We start from the raw sequence: 15,650 nt of genomic DNA on the forward strand, positions 1-15,650 counted from the left end.
ACACATGCACCCTCGGAGGCGGACAACAGCCAGAGGCATCTGCACGGGTCTGATTCCTCTGTCAACTTTTATGGGTCCCACAGACCCCCTGCTGTCGGGGGCTCAGCCGCCTGAAGGGAGGCCCTGTCACCACCCACAGGGAAGCCGTGTGCAGGGCCAGCGCAACGCGGCCCGGGACACTCGGGGTGCAGTGGCCGCGCCGGCAGCGTGCAAGAGCCGCCACGGCTCCTTCCCCTTGGGCTTCGGCCTTCCTTGTGGCTACGTTTCATCTCACGCAACGTCTATGTCCTTGGTCACTTCACCTTCTTTTTAAAGCACTGACTATAATCACAAAGGATGGAGCTAACCCAGGTGAAGGATCACTGCTGCCTTCAGAGAGCACACAACTGGGGAGGCAGATACGACAAAAGAGCAGCAAGCAGGACACCACCAGCAGCATGTCTCCAAGTCTTTACTGCTAAGCTGCACACTCTTTATTGACTGCAAGTAATTAGCATTTTCCCTTGCATAAAAAATTGAGTTTTCTGTACACTCACTCACTCGGCACCTCCTTGCGAGGCTCGACCGGGCGGCGGCGACACGGGGCCTGCCCTCAGGGAACATCCCCATGCACACGGGGCGGACAGCTCACTGAAGCTCAGGAGGAGCCAAGAGCCACACGGGTCAGCCCCGAAGATTCCACATGGGCACTTCAGGGCACTGTCCGCTGCGTGGGTGCAGAAGAACATCCTGCCCCAGACCGGACACCGAGTCTAAAGAGCCTGTGGCCAGCGTGTCAATGGAGCAAGGCAGACCCGAACCCAACCCCTCCAGCACCAATGTTTCCCTCCAGGGACCACTCCAGGGGCAGGACAGAACACAGGGGCCTGTGGACAGCGAGCTCTGCAGAACAAGCCATCCCTGACCAGCAGAGCCCTCTGCATAGCTGGTTTGATTTCCAGCCATGACTGCAAGTAAAGCAGATTCCAGCCTCACAACGTCCAGCCCGTGTCCTAGACGTCACAGGCGGCACAGTACCCTTCCGTCTGCATTCACCCTACAAAGGATGACAGGACACCAGAGCTCGCGTGAAGAACGAAGCTTTTCCAGTGCAGAGGTGCGTTGAAATAGCACCGATTTTTACTTTAGAACCAAAAGTAAAATACAAAAATATTCCAACCTGCAGTCAGACCCCTGTCTCGAAGAACGACACTGTTATGCGTGTGCTGGCTCACCGTGTTCCTGTTCTAGCTAAAGGGCTCAAAGAGGTTTGTCACAACAGCACCGAACACAGGAAATGAGAATGAAGATAAAGGTGAGAAGTGAACAAAACAAAAGAGCACGCCAAGAGAAAAACAAAAGCAACTGTCACAATCACCGTGAAAGGTTTACTCTACTCACACAGCCATCCTGCCAGAGACAGCCTAGAACAGCACCAAGCCCAGTGCAGCCCACGGGCACGGCGAGAAGCTGCAGGAGGGAGCCTCCGAGGGGGAGGGGTCGTCTCCTGTAACTTTACTGTCAGGAAAGGAAGCTGAGGCCAGGAGCGGTCCTGGGCAGGCGCACGGCTTCTCGCAGAGGGGCCGGGAGAGTGGGCGCCCCCGCCTGGGGCACGAGACACAGCCCACGTGGACAGTGCTCCCCTCGCTCGGCCAGAGAGGCGGGTGCCCCCGCTGCTCACTGCGCCCGGGGCCGCTCTTCTAAGAGGTTGGTCGCCGAGAGGAAGGGCGTTAAACCTGAGAGCATAATCTGAGTTTGAGAGCCCAAAGAGTCCACTCTTATTCAGACCTGTAGGTCAACAACCAGGAGGAGTCCGGCCCGCGCGCTCACTGAGGCTCGGGGCCTGCCAGCGCCCGCCCTCCTCCCCACCCTGCGCTCCACACACAGCTGGAGTTCCAGTGTCACCAAAGTCACTTTTGTACTCAGCTGTTTGCTACTTTAAAAAAGCAAAACTGGGAAAAAAGAGAAAACCCCACAAAAACAAGAATAAAAACACCCGCTGCTTGGGGGAAATAATTATCTCTATAACTTTGTTTTATTTTTGTACTTTTTATCATCTTTCTCCACTCTGGGCATAGCAGAGTGGATCAGAAAACACTTAACTCACAAAGAGAGAACACACACCAGGGCTCGAAACTTTCACAACCCGATCATTCACTCTCAAAAGGCCCGGGATGGCCCGAGGGCAGTGCCCCCGCAGGAAGCACCCTCTACCTGATGCGGCTCCGGGCGGTGGGGGTCACGGAGGCCGTGGGCGAGGAGGAGAGCGACAGCTGCGGCGAGGTGGCCCCCATGGCCATGAGCGCGGCGGGCGACGTGCCCTCGGGAGCAGACACGTCGCGCTTCATCTCCTCGCTGCTTCGTCTGGACACTACAGGTTAGAGCAGAAGCAGTTTAAACTGAGCTCTTGAGACATCTCGTTCAGCAGGTCCTCCACAGAGCAGAGACCACCCTGTGTGTGTTCCTCGCTCAGTCGTGTCCTGCTGTGACCCCAGGGACTGCAGCCCGCCAGGCTCCTCTGTCCATGGCATTCTCCAGGCAAGAATACTGGAGCAGGCTGCCATTCCCTTCTCCAGGGGATGTTCCTGATCCAGGACCAGATCGGGTCTCACCCACATTGCAGGCTGAGTCTTTACCTTCTGAGCCACAAGGGGAGGCCAGACACTCCCACACAGGAGAAGAACCGATGTTGTCTCTATCTGACTGATAACGGGAAAGGGTCTTTATCTGATTGATAACGTGAATGGATCTTATTTTTTCACTTGAAAAACACTGTAAAAAAGGTACAGCTGTTGAAGTATGCACAGAAGCCCAGCCCACACTCTAGCACACACCTGGCCCAGAGTGAGTCCCACCAAACCTGGTTCAATCACAAACACGACCAAGACCAAAGTAACACTTGCTCTCAACTGCAATCAACAAAACCCTCCTGAACTTGGCCAAAAGCTGAGGAGACAGAAAGGAAAGACAGGGGCCACGCGTGATTTGCGGTCAAGCCAAATTTTACAAAAACAGGAATCAATGAGACTGAAAAGCAAAAGATGTCAACTACTGAGAAGTGTCAGGAAAGTCCTACTTGAAGAGTCCGACAGAGCCAGGCGCGCGCCGGGTTGGACTCACAAAGCCCTGAGAACCGGAGGTGGAGCAGCCCGACAGTGGGGCCACAGGGGAGGCAGCTTTCTGTCCACGAGGCGCAGGGGACCAGCGGGTGCTCACAGCGCTGGGCTGAGCACGAGAGCCGCGAGGCACGAGGCCAGGCCCTGGTCCCAGACGGGCCTCCTCAGAGGCGCTGGAGTGGGAGCGCGGCGGTGCCAGCCCTGCGGGCACCAGTCACCTCCCCAGCCGGCCGGCTGGCACCTCCTGGCGGTGGAGGGCCTGCAGCTCTGCATCCGCACAGTCACGTGCTCCAAGGCCTGAGGAGACACGCTTTCTCTGATGACAAGGTCTTAGGAGAAGGAAGCGCTTGCGCGTCCAACACAGTTTTATAATCATTCTGCCTTTTTCTTCCACTGTCAAATCTCTGTATAAACCTGCAGTTTCTTTCAAGCGCTGTGCTAGGACTAGATGAGAAGCCTTCGTAATTTTATATAAATCACAAGATGTAGACTAAGGAAGAATGGGAAGAATCTGTTACAGGAAAACGCTCTGGACCCTGGCTTTGCAGGAGAGGTTTTGCTTGCACTTTCCACTCAGCTAAGGTGTCCAAAAACTGTACCAACTGAAACTCACATCCAAGTGGGACGGTGCCCACAGGAGGCAGGTTAAAAAACCTCTCCTTTGCTGGTCCAACTTCTCATTGAGATACTGAGGATTAAAAAAGCCACAAAGGGAAATTAACAAGGATGCTCACAAACTGGAATGTCAGCTCAAGGAAACCAGCGTGTGCCCACCAGACACACCACGGTAACCCGGCCCGCCACACTGCAGGCTCCGGCTGCAGGGCATTTCTGCTGTGCTCAGAAACAACCTCCAGAACAGTCACAACACATCCTGCGGTAAATATCCCGACTGTCCGTGACTACAGGCTTCTCTGACAGCTCAGCTGGTGAAGAATCTGCCTGCAATGCAGGAGACCCCGGTTCATTCCCTGGGGGGGGAAGATCCTCCGGAGTAGGAATAGGCTCCCCATGCCAGTATTCTTGGGCTTCCCTGGTGGCTCAGCTGGTAAAGAATCTGCCTGCAATGCGGGAGACCTGGGTTTGATCACTGGCTTGGGAAGATCCCACATTTGTTATGTGAATGGAACTATCTAGCTCTTTTTATTTTTGAAATCAGGGCCATGAAATATGATTTCTATGAAATCTCTAAGATACAATGGGGAAATTCAGAGTGAAAAATGATCAATTAAAGAGGCAGAGAGGCAGGTAAGGTTAAAGGAGCCTAAAGAGAAGGAACTCAGCTCCATCAGCGGACCTTCCAGACGCACCTCTAAAGGCCGGCTCAGATGAAGGGCAGTACCTGAGAGGGTCTTTGCGCTCTCCATGGCAGGCACTCTCGGCAGAGAAGCAGGTCGGCTGGTCGAAGACGTTCTCAGCAGATGCTCTGCACAGGGTGGGAAGTGCCACAGTGAGGAGACCTGACCCCGGACTTCAGGGGCACAGGGAGCAGGACGCTTTCCTCTCGCCCCTGACCCCGGACTTCAGGGGCACAGGGAGAAGGACGCTTTCCTCTCGCCCCTGACCCCGGACTTCAGGGGCACAGGGAGCAGGACGCTTTCCTCTCGCCCCTGACCCCGGACTTCAGGGGCACAGGGAGCAGGACGCTTTCCTCTCGCCCCTGACCCCGGACTTCAGGGGCACAGAGAGAAGGACGCTTTCCTCTCGCCCCTGACCCCGGACTTCAGGGGCACAGGGAGCAGGACGCTTTCCTCTCGCCCCAGAGGCTGGTCCCTCCTCCCGGCCCAGGCCCCTCGACGGCTCCCAAACAAACTGCCCGACACAAACACCTCCAGCCGACAAGGGCCACTTCATTCACTTGTATGTCCAGGGATGAGACATAAGTGCGAACGCTTCCAAACCACCGGGAGCTACTTCCGTCTGGTGCAATTCATCCAGGAGTCAGGACGCTCTGCCGCACCAGGGCCTGGAGGCGCTAAGCCCACACCTTCTGGGAGCCCACAGCGCGTGTCTGCATGTCGGGGGCACACAGCCCGCAGCCAGAGGCGGGTCAGGACAGACACGGGAGTACAGAACGATTCAGGGTCATCAGCCAGAGGGAGAGCCCACCCACCACAACGTGGGGCGACCGGAAGCCTTCAGCAGCGTCCTGACGAGACCCTGTCCGGCCGGTTGTGCTGCTGGAGAACAGGCTGGGGAGCAGCACTCAGCCCAGGACACACCGCAAAGGTCGGGGCCACAGTCCCAGCCGCCGAACCTCGGGGCTGGTGGAGAGCAGAGACGGCCGTGGGGGACGGACGACAGCCTCCCTGGCCACTGTGTGAACTTCAGTCTGGGGGCAGCAAGGACCCCCAGGGAGGAGAGAAGCAGTCCCCCCACCGCCGCCTGTCCCCCGCTCTGCCACACCAGGCCAGGTCGCGGGACTCTGGAGTCCCCAGCCCTGGGGCAGCAGCTCCCCTGCCCCCTGGCCCAGCCATCTCACCACCCTGGGGCCTAGCTCCAACACCCCCTCCCTGGCACCTGTTTCCCACAGTGGGCGCCCCAGACCCAGGCCAGCTCGCCTCTGTGCCCGGCGCCACTGCAGTCAGGCCGGGAGGACTGGCACAGGAGGGCCGGACGTGCTGCATGTGCCCAGGACACGTGTCAGGTGGGGCCAGCGAAGACTGCTCACCTCTTCTGAGAGCAACACCCTCGGATGGGAAAGGAGAGAGCGACCGACACAGACAGCCCCGTGCGCACTGCCCGCTTAAAACACACTCGCTCTCAGCCATCAGGAGGATGTCAGCTGTCTCTCCAGGACAGCGCGTCTCTCACTCTGACACGTACTTCCCAAGTGTGTAAGGCACGTACGTGAGGCCACGCCCACACAGCGCCCTGGAGGGGAGGCAGGGCAGCTGGACTCACGCCCCGTGAAGACAGGTCCACCCAGCCCAGAGCCACCACCCCTTCCTCGTGCTGAACCGACGCACCCTGAGCCCCGAGCGGCTGCGCGTGCCCTCACAGAAGCACCCATCGTGCACGCAGACGGACTCAGCAGAGCTGGGGGAACGCGGAAGCCGCAGGAAACCGGAGTCGACATTTTAGACGGAGCCCAAGTGCCCACTTCACAGACACAAGACGGGTCCTGTCCCAGAGGCTTCATGGCCCGGGAGACGACAGTGAGACCAGGTGACAGAAACACACGGGTGCAGGGCGAGGGCCACCGGGCACGCGACAGCGCAGCGCACTGAAGCCCACCCGCCCGCCGCAGCCGGCTCACGCATGTCCAAGGACCCACGTCGTCTCAGCTCAGCGCAGGCTGACACCTCCCTTCTGAGGAGGCACCTTCCCGAGGGCCAGGGGGGCGGCTGCACCCCCGACACGCACACACCCTCCGCTCTGCCGTGTGGGTCAGAGCCACACGTGAACTGCTAGCACGCCCCTTTGAAAGGCAAGCCAGCACGTCACGGCAGAGGCGGCAGGCAGGAGACAGCAGACACTGCGGTGACCAGGTCTGTTCTCAGAAACCCTCTCGTCTTTAACCCACGTGAGGGACACAGGGAAGCAGCAGCCCCGGGCCGAGAGCTGCCCGAAGGGTCTGGAGAGGCCTCCCCGGGGAGAGACGCTGCAGCGAGCACGAGAGTGACTGACAGCCTTTACGCAGGCAAAGGAGAGGGGCTTCCTCAGTGCTCAGCAGACGCCAGGAAATGCCCAGGAAATGCCAGGACCGGCAGTGCTGGGAGGGCAGGGCTGAGGAGCGCAGCCCCACCCCTGGGGCGGGGCGCCGGGGACTGTCCCAGGCGGACACCCTTCCGTCCCGGAGGGTGGGGTGTGGGGGGCGGGTGTGAGCGGACTATAGGGCAGACAGCAGGCTGCCTGGACGCGGGCCGTGTCAGGGGAGACATAAACGGGCTCAAGGCTCCTCAGGAGCAGACTCGCACACTGCTGACCACGTGGACAAGCAGGTGAGAGAAAGGAGGGTCCCCGTGCGCAGATGCGCGAGGAAGAGGGCTGTGGGAGGGAAGCGAGGGGCACACGCCGCACTGAAAGCTGGGGAGATGCCCAAGGCCGCCGGAGCCGGCAGTCAGCGCGTTCTGGGGACAGCGGTGAACACACCCAGCTCTGTCAGCACCCAGCGGACGAGAGGGGGACGACCTGGTGGCAGGAGGCCACGGTGGCCGGGGTCGGAGCCACTGCAGACGCTGGGGACAGGGAGAGGTGCAAGCGTGCTGAGGAGGGTGGAGCCGGGAAGCGGTGCATGTGCGAGGTGAAGAGGCGGCAGGAACCGTGGGGCCGGCCACGCAGCAGCCGCAGGAGCGCTCTAGTGACGCCCGAGGGGTGAGCTGGGGCCCAGGCGGAGGGAGAAAGCCGCACAGAGACCCCCGCCCACCCTCGACGCACAGGCACACGGGCCCCCTCCTCAGTCCTCCCGCCTGAGACTGGCAGCTGTCCCTGCTTCCCTCATCAAACTTACAGGCAGCAGGGAGCCGAGGGCTTCCCTGGAGGTCCAAGGGCAGGACTCTGTGCTTCCCCCAAGAACACCCATTAGATTCCTGACCCAGGAACTAAGATCCTGCATGCCGCAGGGCAGGGCCGAAAGAAAAGAAACACCCGTGACAAAACAGAAATACGTGACTTCTTTCCACTTTTCTGACAATACGCTGGAGAAAACATGAGCACCTGGACAGCCTGGTTTATCAAGACGGACAGCAAGAAGCACCTTCAGAAGTGAACGGACGCACGCTAGGCTGCAAACACAGCAGGGCACGGTTTCTCTCTCAGCCTCTCCTGGGAAGCTCCCCGCTCGCCCCAGAATCGGGCTTGGGTCCACCCTCTGAAGAAGGCAAACTGCTGGGAAACTTTTCAATAAAAGGTTCTCTTCCTTCTGACTTAAGAGACTTGGCTTTCTTTCTAGAGAAACCTCTGAACTTCATATGACACTTGTCACACGTACCCTTTATCATAAATCAGTTTTTCCAAAATACTGAATTTTTTAAAAGGTTTACATCTCTGTCCACAAATAACACAACTCAGTGGGACGATCACAGCACGTCTCCTTGCAGAAGGTGACTATCTGTGGACCGGTCCGCTTTCTTGGACGTCTGATCTGATGACACCAACACGACCCTCAGGCCACGCTGACCCTGGGCAACCCCAGCTCCCCCACCATCTGCAGGACCAACCAAGGTCTCCGCCTGACCATGGGCCTTAAAGATCACTGTGCGAGGGGGCAGTAAAGACCCTCCCAATTACCTGGACCCACGTGCCTGCTCAGGCTACAAACACGAGCTCACACGCGGTCTACGAAGGCCCAGCTGTTACGACCCAGACCACCGAATTCAACTGCCAACCGTACCAACAGAAGTCTACTTACACCAAGGTCTCTGGTCTGAAACACCTTCCTGTGTCTGACATACAAGCATGACGAAGAAAAGACCAAAAAAGCTACATCTTTTATAACACACTCACTGGAGAAACCAGCAAACTACCCACTATCGCGCAGGAGACGGAGGCAGCGCCTCCGAGTTTCTGGGCTCTTCACCCTGTAAGTGCAGACTGTGCCGCCTGGGCCACGCCGGGACAGGGGACGCGGCGCAGCGGCGCTCGGGCCTCCCGCTCAGGCGGCCTGGAGGGCCACGATGGTTTCTGAGGACCGAGACTCAGCTGCTGGCTCTTGGTTTTGTAAGTGGTTGCATTCCCTACCGAGTGTTTAAGATAAAAGGCTACACTATCAACAAATTCTCCGGTAAGAAGTCACCCAGAGGCGTTTCCTGCTCTCTGTATTTGCAGTTTCAAGCAAGCCCAGTAAAGGCGTCAGAGCAGGCAGACGTGGAGGGTGAGGCGGCTCTCGCAGCGGGACCGCAGACCCCCGTGCGCGGTGGCATCATCACCCGACCGTTACCAGGAGACAAACAGAGGCGGCCAGAAAAAGCCCCGAGACACTCACCACACTAGTCTGTGTCTCAATAGCCCACAGACCTGATACTCCCATTTTCCACCAACAGAACCAGGGTCACAGGGACACTCAACGGCAATCTCTGCCCAGTTCCCCGAGCTGGTCCGTTCCTAAGAGCCACTGGCGGTGCTCGTGAAGAGTGTCCATGCCCCTTCCCTTTCCACGCCACACACCTGACGTGAGGCCCAGGGGTCCACATTCTATCGAGGGATTCGGGTAAAGTGCATCAACAGGTAGGTTTGATAAACACTGCTGGTGCCAGCACGGCTTCCCCAGAAACCTCGTGCTGCTGTGAGCCGATCAAGGTGAGTCGGTATAGCAGCCTTGAAGGGGACAGGCCCCTCGGACGCACTTACAGAACGACCACACACAGGAGCGGGGCCCTAAGCACCCCTCACAGGCCCTGGAGAAGGCCCCTCGGACGCAGTTACAGAGTGACCACACACAGGAGAGGGGCCCTAAGCACCCCGCACGGGCCCCGGAGAAGGGCCCTCGGACGCAGTTACAGAGTGACCACACACAGGAGAGGGGCCCTAAGCACCCCTCACAGGCCCTGGAGAAGGCCCCTCGGACGCAGTTACAGAGTGACCACACACAGGAGAGGGGCCCTAAGCACCCCGCACGGGCCCTGGAGAAGGGCCCTCGGACGCAGTTACAGAGTGACCACACACAGGAGAGGGGCCCTAAGCACCCCTCACAGGCCCTGGAGAAGGCCCCTCGGACGCAGTTACAGAGCGACCACACACAGGAGAGGGGCCCTAAGCACCCTGCACGGGCCCCGGAGAAGGCCCCTAGGACGCAGTTACACAGTGACCACACACAGGAGCGGGGCCCTAAGCACCCCGCACGGGCCCCGGAGAAGGGCCGAGCGGGGAGCCGGGCACACACGGAATCAGCGTGAAGGAACCAGGCAGTGTCCGGGGCGGCGCTCAGCACGACCGGGTGCGCCCGCAGCCACCGCCACGTGGAGCACGGCTGCTCAGGGACGGGGAGGGGCGAGGCTGACCGCAGGTCCGTGAGCCTGGGGGAAGAGGAGGCCCTGAGTGAGGTGTGCCCGTGACCCCGACTCTCACCAGGAAGCAGCATCAAGAGTCAGCCCGGGACCTGTGAGCACACGCACGATCCCGGACCCCCCCGCGGGGCCAGGAGGGGGCCCTTTAAACCGCCATGTGCCTTCCCTGGGCAGGAGGCCCTTCCAGGTGGAGGGGAGACCCCGGGTCCCCCCGGTGGGTGAAGTGGAGGCGGCAGCAGCCTGCCCTGGGCCCCACTGCCCCCGCCCCACAGCTGTGCGGGCCCAGGAGGTCGGGGGCCGGCGGGGCCTGCCAAGTGTCTCCACGGCTGCCCCGCCCCGCACGCCCCCACAGCACTTTAGCCCCACCCGACGGAGGCAGCGGGGAGGAGAGGGACCCGACCCCCGACGCGGGCGCCACGAAGAGCCCGTGCTGACGGCACTGCCCAGGGCCCGGCTCTCAGTCCCCTCTCTCACAAGTGCCCTGGAGCATAGGGGCCAGGGGAGCGGGCTCTGGAGCCAGGCTGCCCGGCTCCACCGCTCAGTGGCTACGTGAACCTGTGTTCCTGAGACATTCAGCTGCTTGAAGCCTCATTGTCCGTACTTATAGAGAGGGGCTAACGGCACACGCCCCACGGAGCGCTGAGAACAGGGCCTGGCAGTGAGCGGACTGCTGCTGCCCACGGTGACACCAGGAGCGTCGCATTCCAACGTCCGCTAGTAACTACTCCCCGGTCTGTAACCAGGGCACGTTCTTAGTAAACCCGTGACACAGACGTATAACAGGGTGGCAGAAACAGCGCCAAGAGCAAATGAAGAGAGTCAGATGAAAGTCAACAACAGAAGTGAAGCGCAGTGCGCGAGCCGTACCTTGCACAGGGATCTCCCCGTAGTTTGGTCTCTTATCTGAGAGGGCTGTCAGGGGTTTGGACGTGGAGATGGGTCCACTGATGGAATGTCTCTGAAACCACAGGACAAAGGGTGTCAGACGGCCCTGTCGTGGTCACTCAAGTGCTGGCATCATGGAGGGGACGCCCCCCAAACTTGCTTCCTCCCCCACCAGCCCCCTCCCAGAGGCCTGGGATATTCAAAGTCTTTCAAGTTTCCACACAAACCGCATGAAACCATCCATTTCCACAGGACCACGGAGAAGACAGAGAGAGGAGTCCCCCAGACAGGACCGGGTCCTCTCCCTGCTTATCACCCTGCCTCACTCTGCTCATCAGAAGCGAGTCACTGAGCCCAGCCCCCCCGGGAGGGGCAGACGACACGCGAGCGGGGCAGAGGCGGCCAGGATTGCGGGGCAGCTCAGAGCCCGCTGCCCCGTGACTGAGGGATCTCCTTGGCCCTTTGCTTCTAAGGTCGTTTAGGGCAGGGCTGTTTAGCTCCACTTCATGGTGCGGCCCTTGAGGGCCCTAATGAACACTCCAAGGATTCAGAGAGGACTTCCCACAGTGGGCAGAGGAGCAGAGGCAGACAAACCCTGCCCCGCGCAAACCCTGAGGAGCCCCGGGAGCTGCTCTTCCCTGCAGAGCGGCCCCAACCCGGCCGGCTGGGCCCACCCTGTGCCGCGCGTGTGGACGCCCTCGGCCGGGGCCTGGGGGAGCCCTGCGGGCTGCGGCCTGTCCACGCGGCTCTCGGCCCTGGGCGACCCCACCCCAGCCCTCGTGCTCCCTCCTGGCCTCCCCAGAGGCAGCCTCCCTGCTCCGTGTGGGTGCCTCCTCCCTGGTCGCCACGGAGAGCAGCCTGGCCCGCAGCAGGGCTCAGCCCGTGTCCCAACCACAGATCTCAGCCCCACGCCACCTGTCCAACGACGTCTGGAGAACAGAACGGCCTCCAACCCCTGGTCCGGCCTCCCAGCTGCCTGCGGCGCAGGGCCACCCAGCCTGGACCCCTCACGGCCTCAGCGAGGCCTGAAGAACCACCACTGCTCATCTCGGGCCCCATTCCCGGACGCCTGTTCAGTGGGAGGAGGCCTGGGGTCTACGTGTGTAAAACTCCACACGACCTTCGTGCACAATCAGGCTTGAGGAGCGTGTGCTGGGACATTATACAAGTGCTGAAATGCTACTGATTGGGGCTTCAATTAATAATTACTGGTTTGTTTTCCAAGGTGGGGAGATGAGATTTTTTAACTTATCTTCACAGAAGTTTACAAGCTGACATCATGAGCGTTAGGCCTCAGCCGACAGCCACTTAGAGCAAGCCCACCGGATTTGACGCCTATCACGTCTCAGTGCCTTTACTTGCTTTCGTTTATACCTTCACGCCTTTAAAAAACCTGATGAATAGAGGGCAAGAAAAAGCTCCCTACAGATAGAACACGGCGCTTCTGCTGCCCTCCTTCCAAACGGAGAGTGTGGCACTTCCTACGCAGGCGCAAACACAAAGCCACAGGCACGCACCTGCATGGGGGAGACGGCGGCCGCAGGGGGCGTCTTCATAGGGCTTGGGCTCAGAGGCGTCCGGGGCATCGCTGCCGCGGCAGGGCTGGGCACTGGAAGACAGCAAACGCACGGTGAGCGAGGCCATGACGGGGCGGAAGCTTCAAACACCCCCCAGGAGCGCCGCCCAGCCAGCACGAGGGCTCCCCGGGAACAGCTGCCGCCCCACCGCCTCAGCCCCAGCAGCCCTGCCGCCAGGGGGACAGTCTGCTCCCTAGACAAGCGGTGCTGACTTCCAGGTCCGGCTGTGCCGGTCACATCACTCTTGCTGTTTAATTACATGGTTGAGTACTCCACAAACCGAGGACTCCACATGAAAAACCTCAGCAGAGCCTCTGTGGCTGCATCAGGTGAGAGGGGGCATGTGGTGGACGTTCCGGGCATGTTACATGAAGGGGAGCTGGGCTCAAAGCAGCTTTCCTCCCCGCCCCTGTGGGGCTCAGCACGTCCCCTCACGTGGATTTCCACAGGCGGTGCATTTGACGCACAGTGTATAATAGCCGCTCGCATGTCAACCTCCCTCTCTGGAATGAACTGCTCAGAAGGAGGCTTCCGGAAGCCCCTGGGGCCGGCGGCTAGGGCTCTGTGCTTCCACTGCCGGAACCCAGGTTCAGTGTCTAGTTGGGGAACTAAGATCCTGTGTGCCGTGTGGCCAAAAACAGGAAAAAATCTGTATTACAAAAAAAAAGGGGCCACCGAACGGCAGTGGATGGTGGCCTGAGCTAGCCGCCAACTGCGCTCCCAGAGACGAGAGGGCAGAGCAGGTGTGTGCGAGGGGCTGGGTAAGAGGGCTTGATGACGGACTGACGCCGGGTGAGCAGGGGGGAGGCTCCAAAACTCCTGGCCTGGTAACTGGGCGGCATGGCGCTGCCTTCACAGGGAGAGACGGCAGCTGAGGGGCCAGGTCTGCTTCTGGACGAGAGACGACATCTGGAGATGCCGGGTGTCGGGGTCAGGCAGCACCTGAGCACACGCGCCCGAGGGGCTCGGAGGACGAGCAGGCCCCAAGTCCACACCTGGAGGCTACCCGGCTCAGAGGAGACAGCTGACCCCCACGTGGGGTCAGCCCGAGCCTAACTCTGAGATCTCTGTGGCCGAACAGACCCCAAACCTCCTGTTAAAACTCTCCTTGCAGGAAGGCTGACGCCCTGACATTGCCTGGAGTGCGATGAGACTCAGAGCAGGACGGTGCGGCACGCCAGCCAGCCCAGAGAGCACCTGTGCGTGAGTGCGCCATCGCCGGCACGGCACGTTAGCTACCTTGAGATGCGCTGTCGAAGGACTTGATGAGGGTCTTCACGGTGGGCGTCGGCTCCGAGGACGTGGAGGACCTTCTGCTCAGCCCCATGCCCTGCCTCAGGGCCGCCAGGTCTCTCTCCACAGCATTCATGTAGTTATACACCCGGCCACGCTCCTCCTCCTGCCTGAAAACAACATCCGAGTCAGGGCATTTCTGAACATGCTCTGGAAAACACACATTTCCCTTTCCCAGCTGAGAAGCATTAGAAAGTATAAGCTAAAAAACAATCGTATCACTTGAGCTGAGTAAATCACCTGGTCTGATAATCTTATTAGATTTGATATTAAAATTTTTACATCAGCTTATTCTAACTAGATTAAGTAACCATCGGTTTCCATTCCCATCTGTGTTAAGTGTAGGTGAGGATGCTGGTAATCAATCAGCAGTGAGAGGGGAGGTGGCCTGGCTGAAGACCCTCACTCAGAACAGGGGGGCCGGCGTCTGGGCTGCTGGGAAGGCCTGTCCTGCCCCAGGAGGGCAAGTCTGGCTCTATCCAATGTGCCGTTCAGGCTTCCCCGGTGGCTCAGGAGTAAGAATCTGCATGCAATGCAGGAGATGCAAGAGACCCCGGGTCCGAAAGATCCTTTGGAGGAGGAAACAGCAACCATTCCAGTACTTGAGGAGCCTGGGGGCTACAGTCCACGGGTCACAAAGACCGACACAGCTTATCACTTAACAGCACAAACAGAAGAAGAGCAGGGTCCCCACATTCCTGCACCTCCTCAAGGCCTCGGCTGAGACGACGGCCGGACTCTCATTCTTCCTGTATTCAGTCTACTGCGATATGAGAAAAAAAAAGCAGCCTCGTGGGTACGTAGTTGGAAAAGGGAAAAGTATTTTAGTGATACTGCACTGGTCATACAGAAATAACAGCTCACAGAGTTACACGTATTCCCCAAACGCTGATGCCTGTCAGTAAACGATTTATCTTTAAAGTCTCTTGTTAGTATCACTAGTGATCTCATGGGGAAACCCGTTATGGGGAGCTGCTGAGCTTGCAGTGGCAGATACGAGTTTCCCAAAATCCTCACATTTACTTAGAAGCCCACGTCTCATCACTGGTGCCACACACTGTCAGCTGTTTCCTTGAAGTGACCGGCTCCTTTAATCATTTTCAAGAAATACCCACCAAGCACCAGAGTCTGAATACCAACCGCTCGAGTCAGTCATTCTCAAGTAAGCATTTTCCCGCCATGAAGACACGCGGGGCTCTCCGCCAGCCCCCCCAACACCGGTGCGTGGCAACACGGCTCGCACCTGGACCTCAAGGACGGAGACGCGCGATGGGGTAACTCGCTGTCGCACCAAGGACTGGAAGGGAAACCGCACTGTGCAGATGCGAGTGGCTGGGACGCAGCACAGCCGGGAGCCACGGCCCGGGTCCCGCAGCACTCACGCCCGTCTCCTCCTCGACGGCAAGAGGCAGCACAGTGCGGGGGGCACGCCGCGCGTCCGCGCTCCTATACAAAGCCCGAGCCTCGAGGAGGAAGGGTGTGTACGAGTGAAGCAGCAGGGACCGCCCCACTCACTGCATGTTCTGCTTAACAAAGACGCCAAAGAAAGACAGTTCACCGTGACTTTCCACCAGGCCATCCGCTGGACCTGGGCAACGATGAAAGTCCACAGCTTTTTCAAGTTGGCCTGTTAAATATCTAAATTTTTTCCCTACGGCTATTTAAGAATTGTTCAACGTAATGAACAATCACATTATTAATAATAACCTCCAACTCTGATACTTAGAGAGAGATACTTGGGGATTCCCTGGTGAATCAGCTGATAAAGAATCCTCCTGCAATGCAGGAGACCTCAGTTGGATTCCTGGGTTGGGAAGACCCCCTGGAAAAGGGAAAGGTTACCCACTCCAATA

General features: G+C 59.1%; 1 protein-coding gene across 11 annotated transcripts in view; it reads right to left on the minus strand.

Annotated features, from left to right (window-relative positions):
• Nucleotides 1-15,650, minus strand: part of SPECC1L (sperm antigen with calponin homology and coiled-coil domains 1 like) — an 86,286-nt gene that overhangs the window by 24,125 nt on the left and 46,511 nt on the right. For 9 of the 11 annotated variants that reach the window (XR_009490950.1, XM_005218228.5, XM_005218226.5 and 6 more), the window contains 5 exons: nt 13,744-13,907; nt 12,445-12,536; nt 10,910-11,000; nt 4,438-4,521; nt 2,194-2,350 (listed from right to left, as the gene is read on the minus strand). Coding sequence is in view for 10 of the 11 variants with exons in the window: in XM_005218228.5 (XP_005218285.1) it covers nt 2,194-2,350; nt 4,438-4,521; nt 10,910-11,000; nt 12,445-12,536; nt 13,744-13,907 (588 nt within the window). In the remaining variant the exon portion in view is untranslated. The remainder of the gene's footprint in view (nt 1-2,193; nt 2,351-4,437; nt 4,522-10,909; nt 11,001-12,444; nt 12,537-13,743; nt 13,908-15,650) is intronic. The other 2 variants (XM_059876019.1, XM_015475619.3) reach the window with 1 other exon arrangement.

This window comes from Bos taurus, chromosome 17, assembly GCF_002263795.3.
Source record: "Bos taurus isolate L1 Dominette 01449 registration number 42190680 breed Hereford chromosome 17, ARS-UCD2.0, whole genome shotgun sequence".
In the NCBI taxonomy this organism is placed as follows: domain Eukaryota; kingdom Metazoa; phylum Chordata; class Mammalia; order Artiodactyla; family Bovidae; genus Bos; species Bos taurus.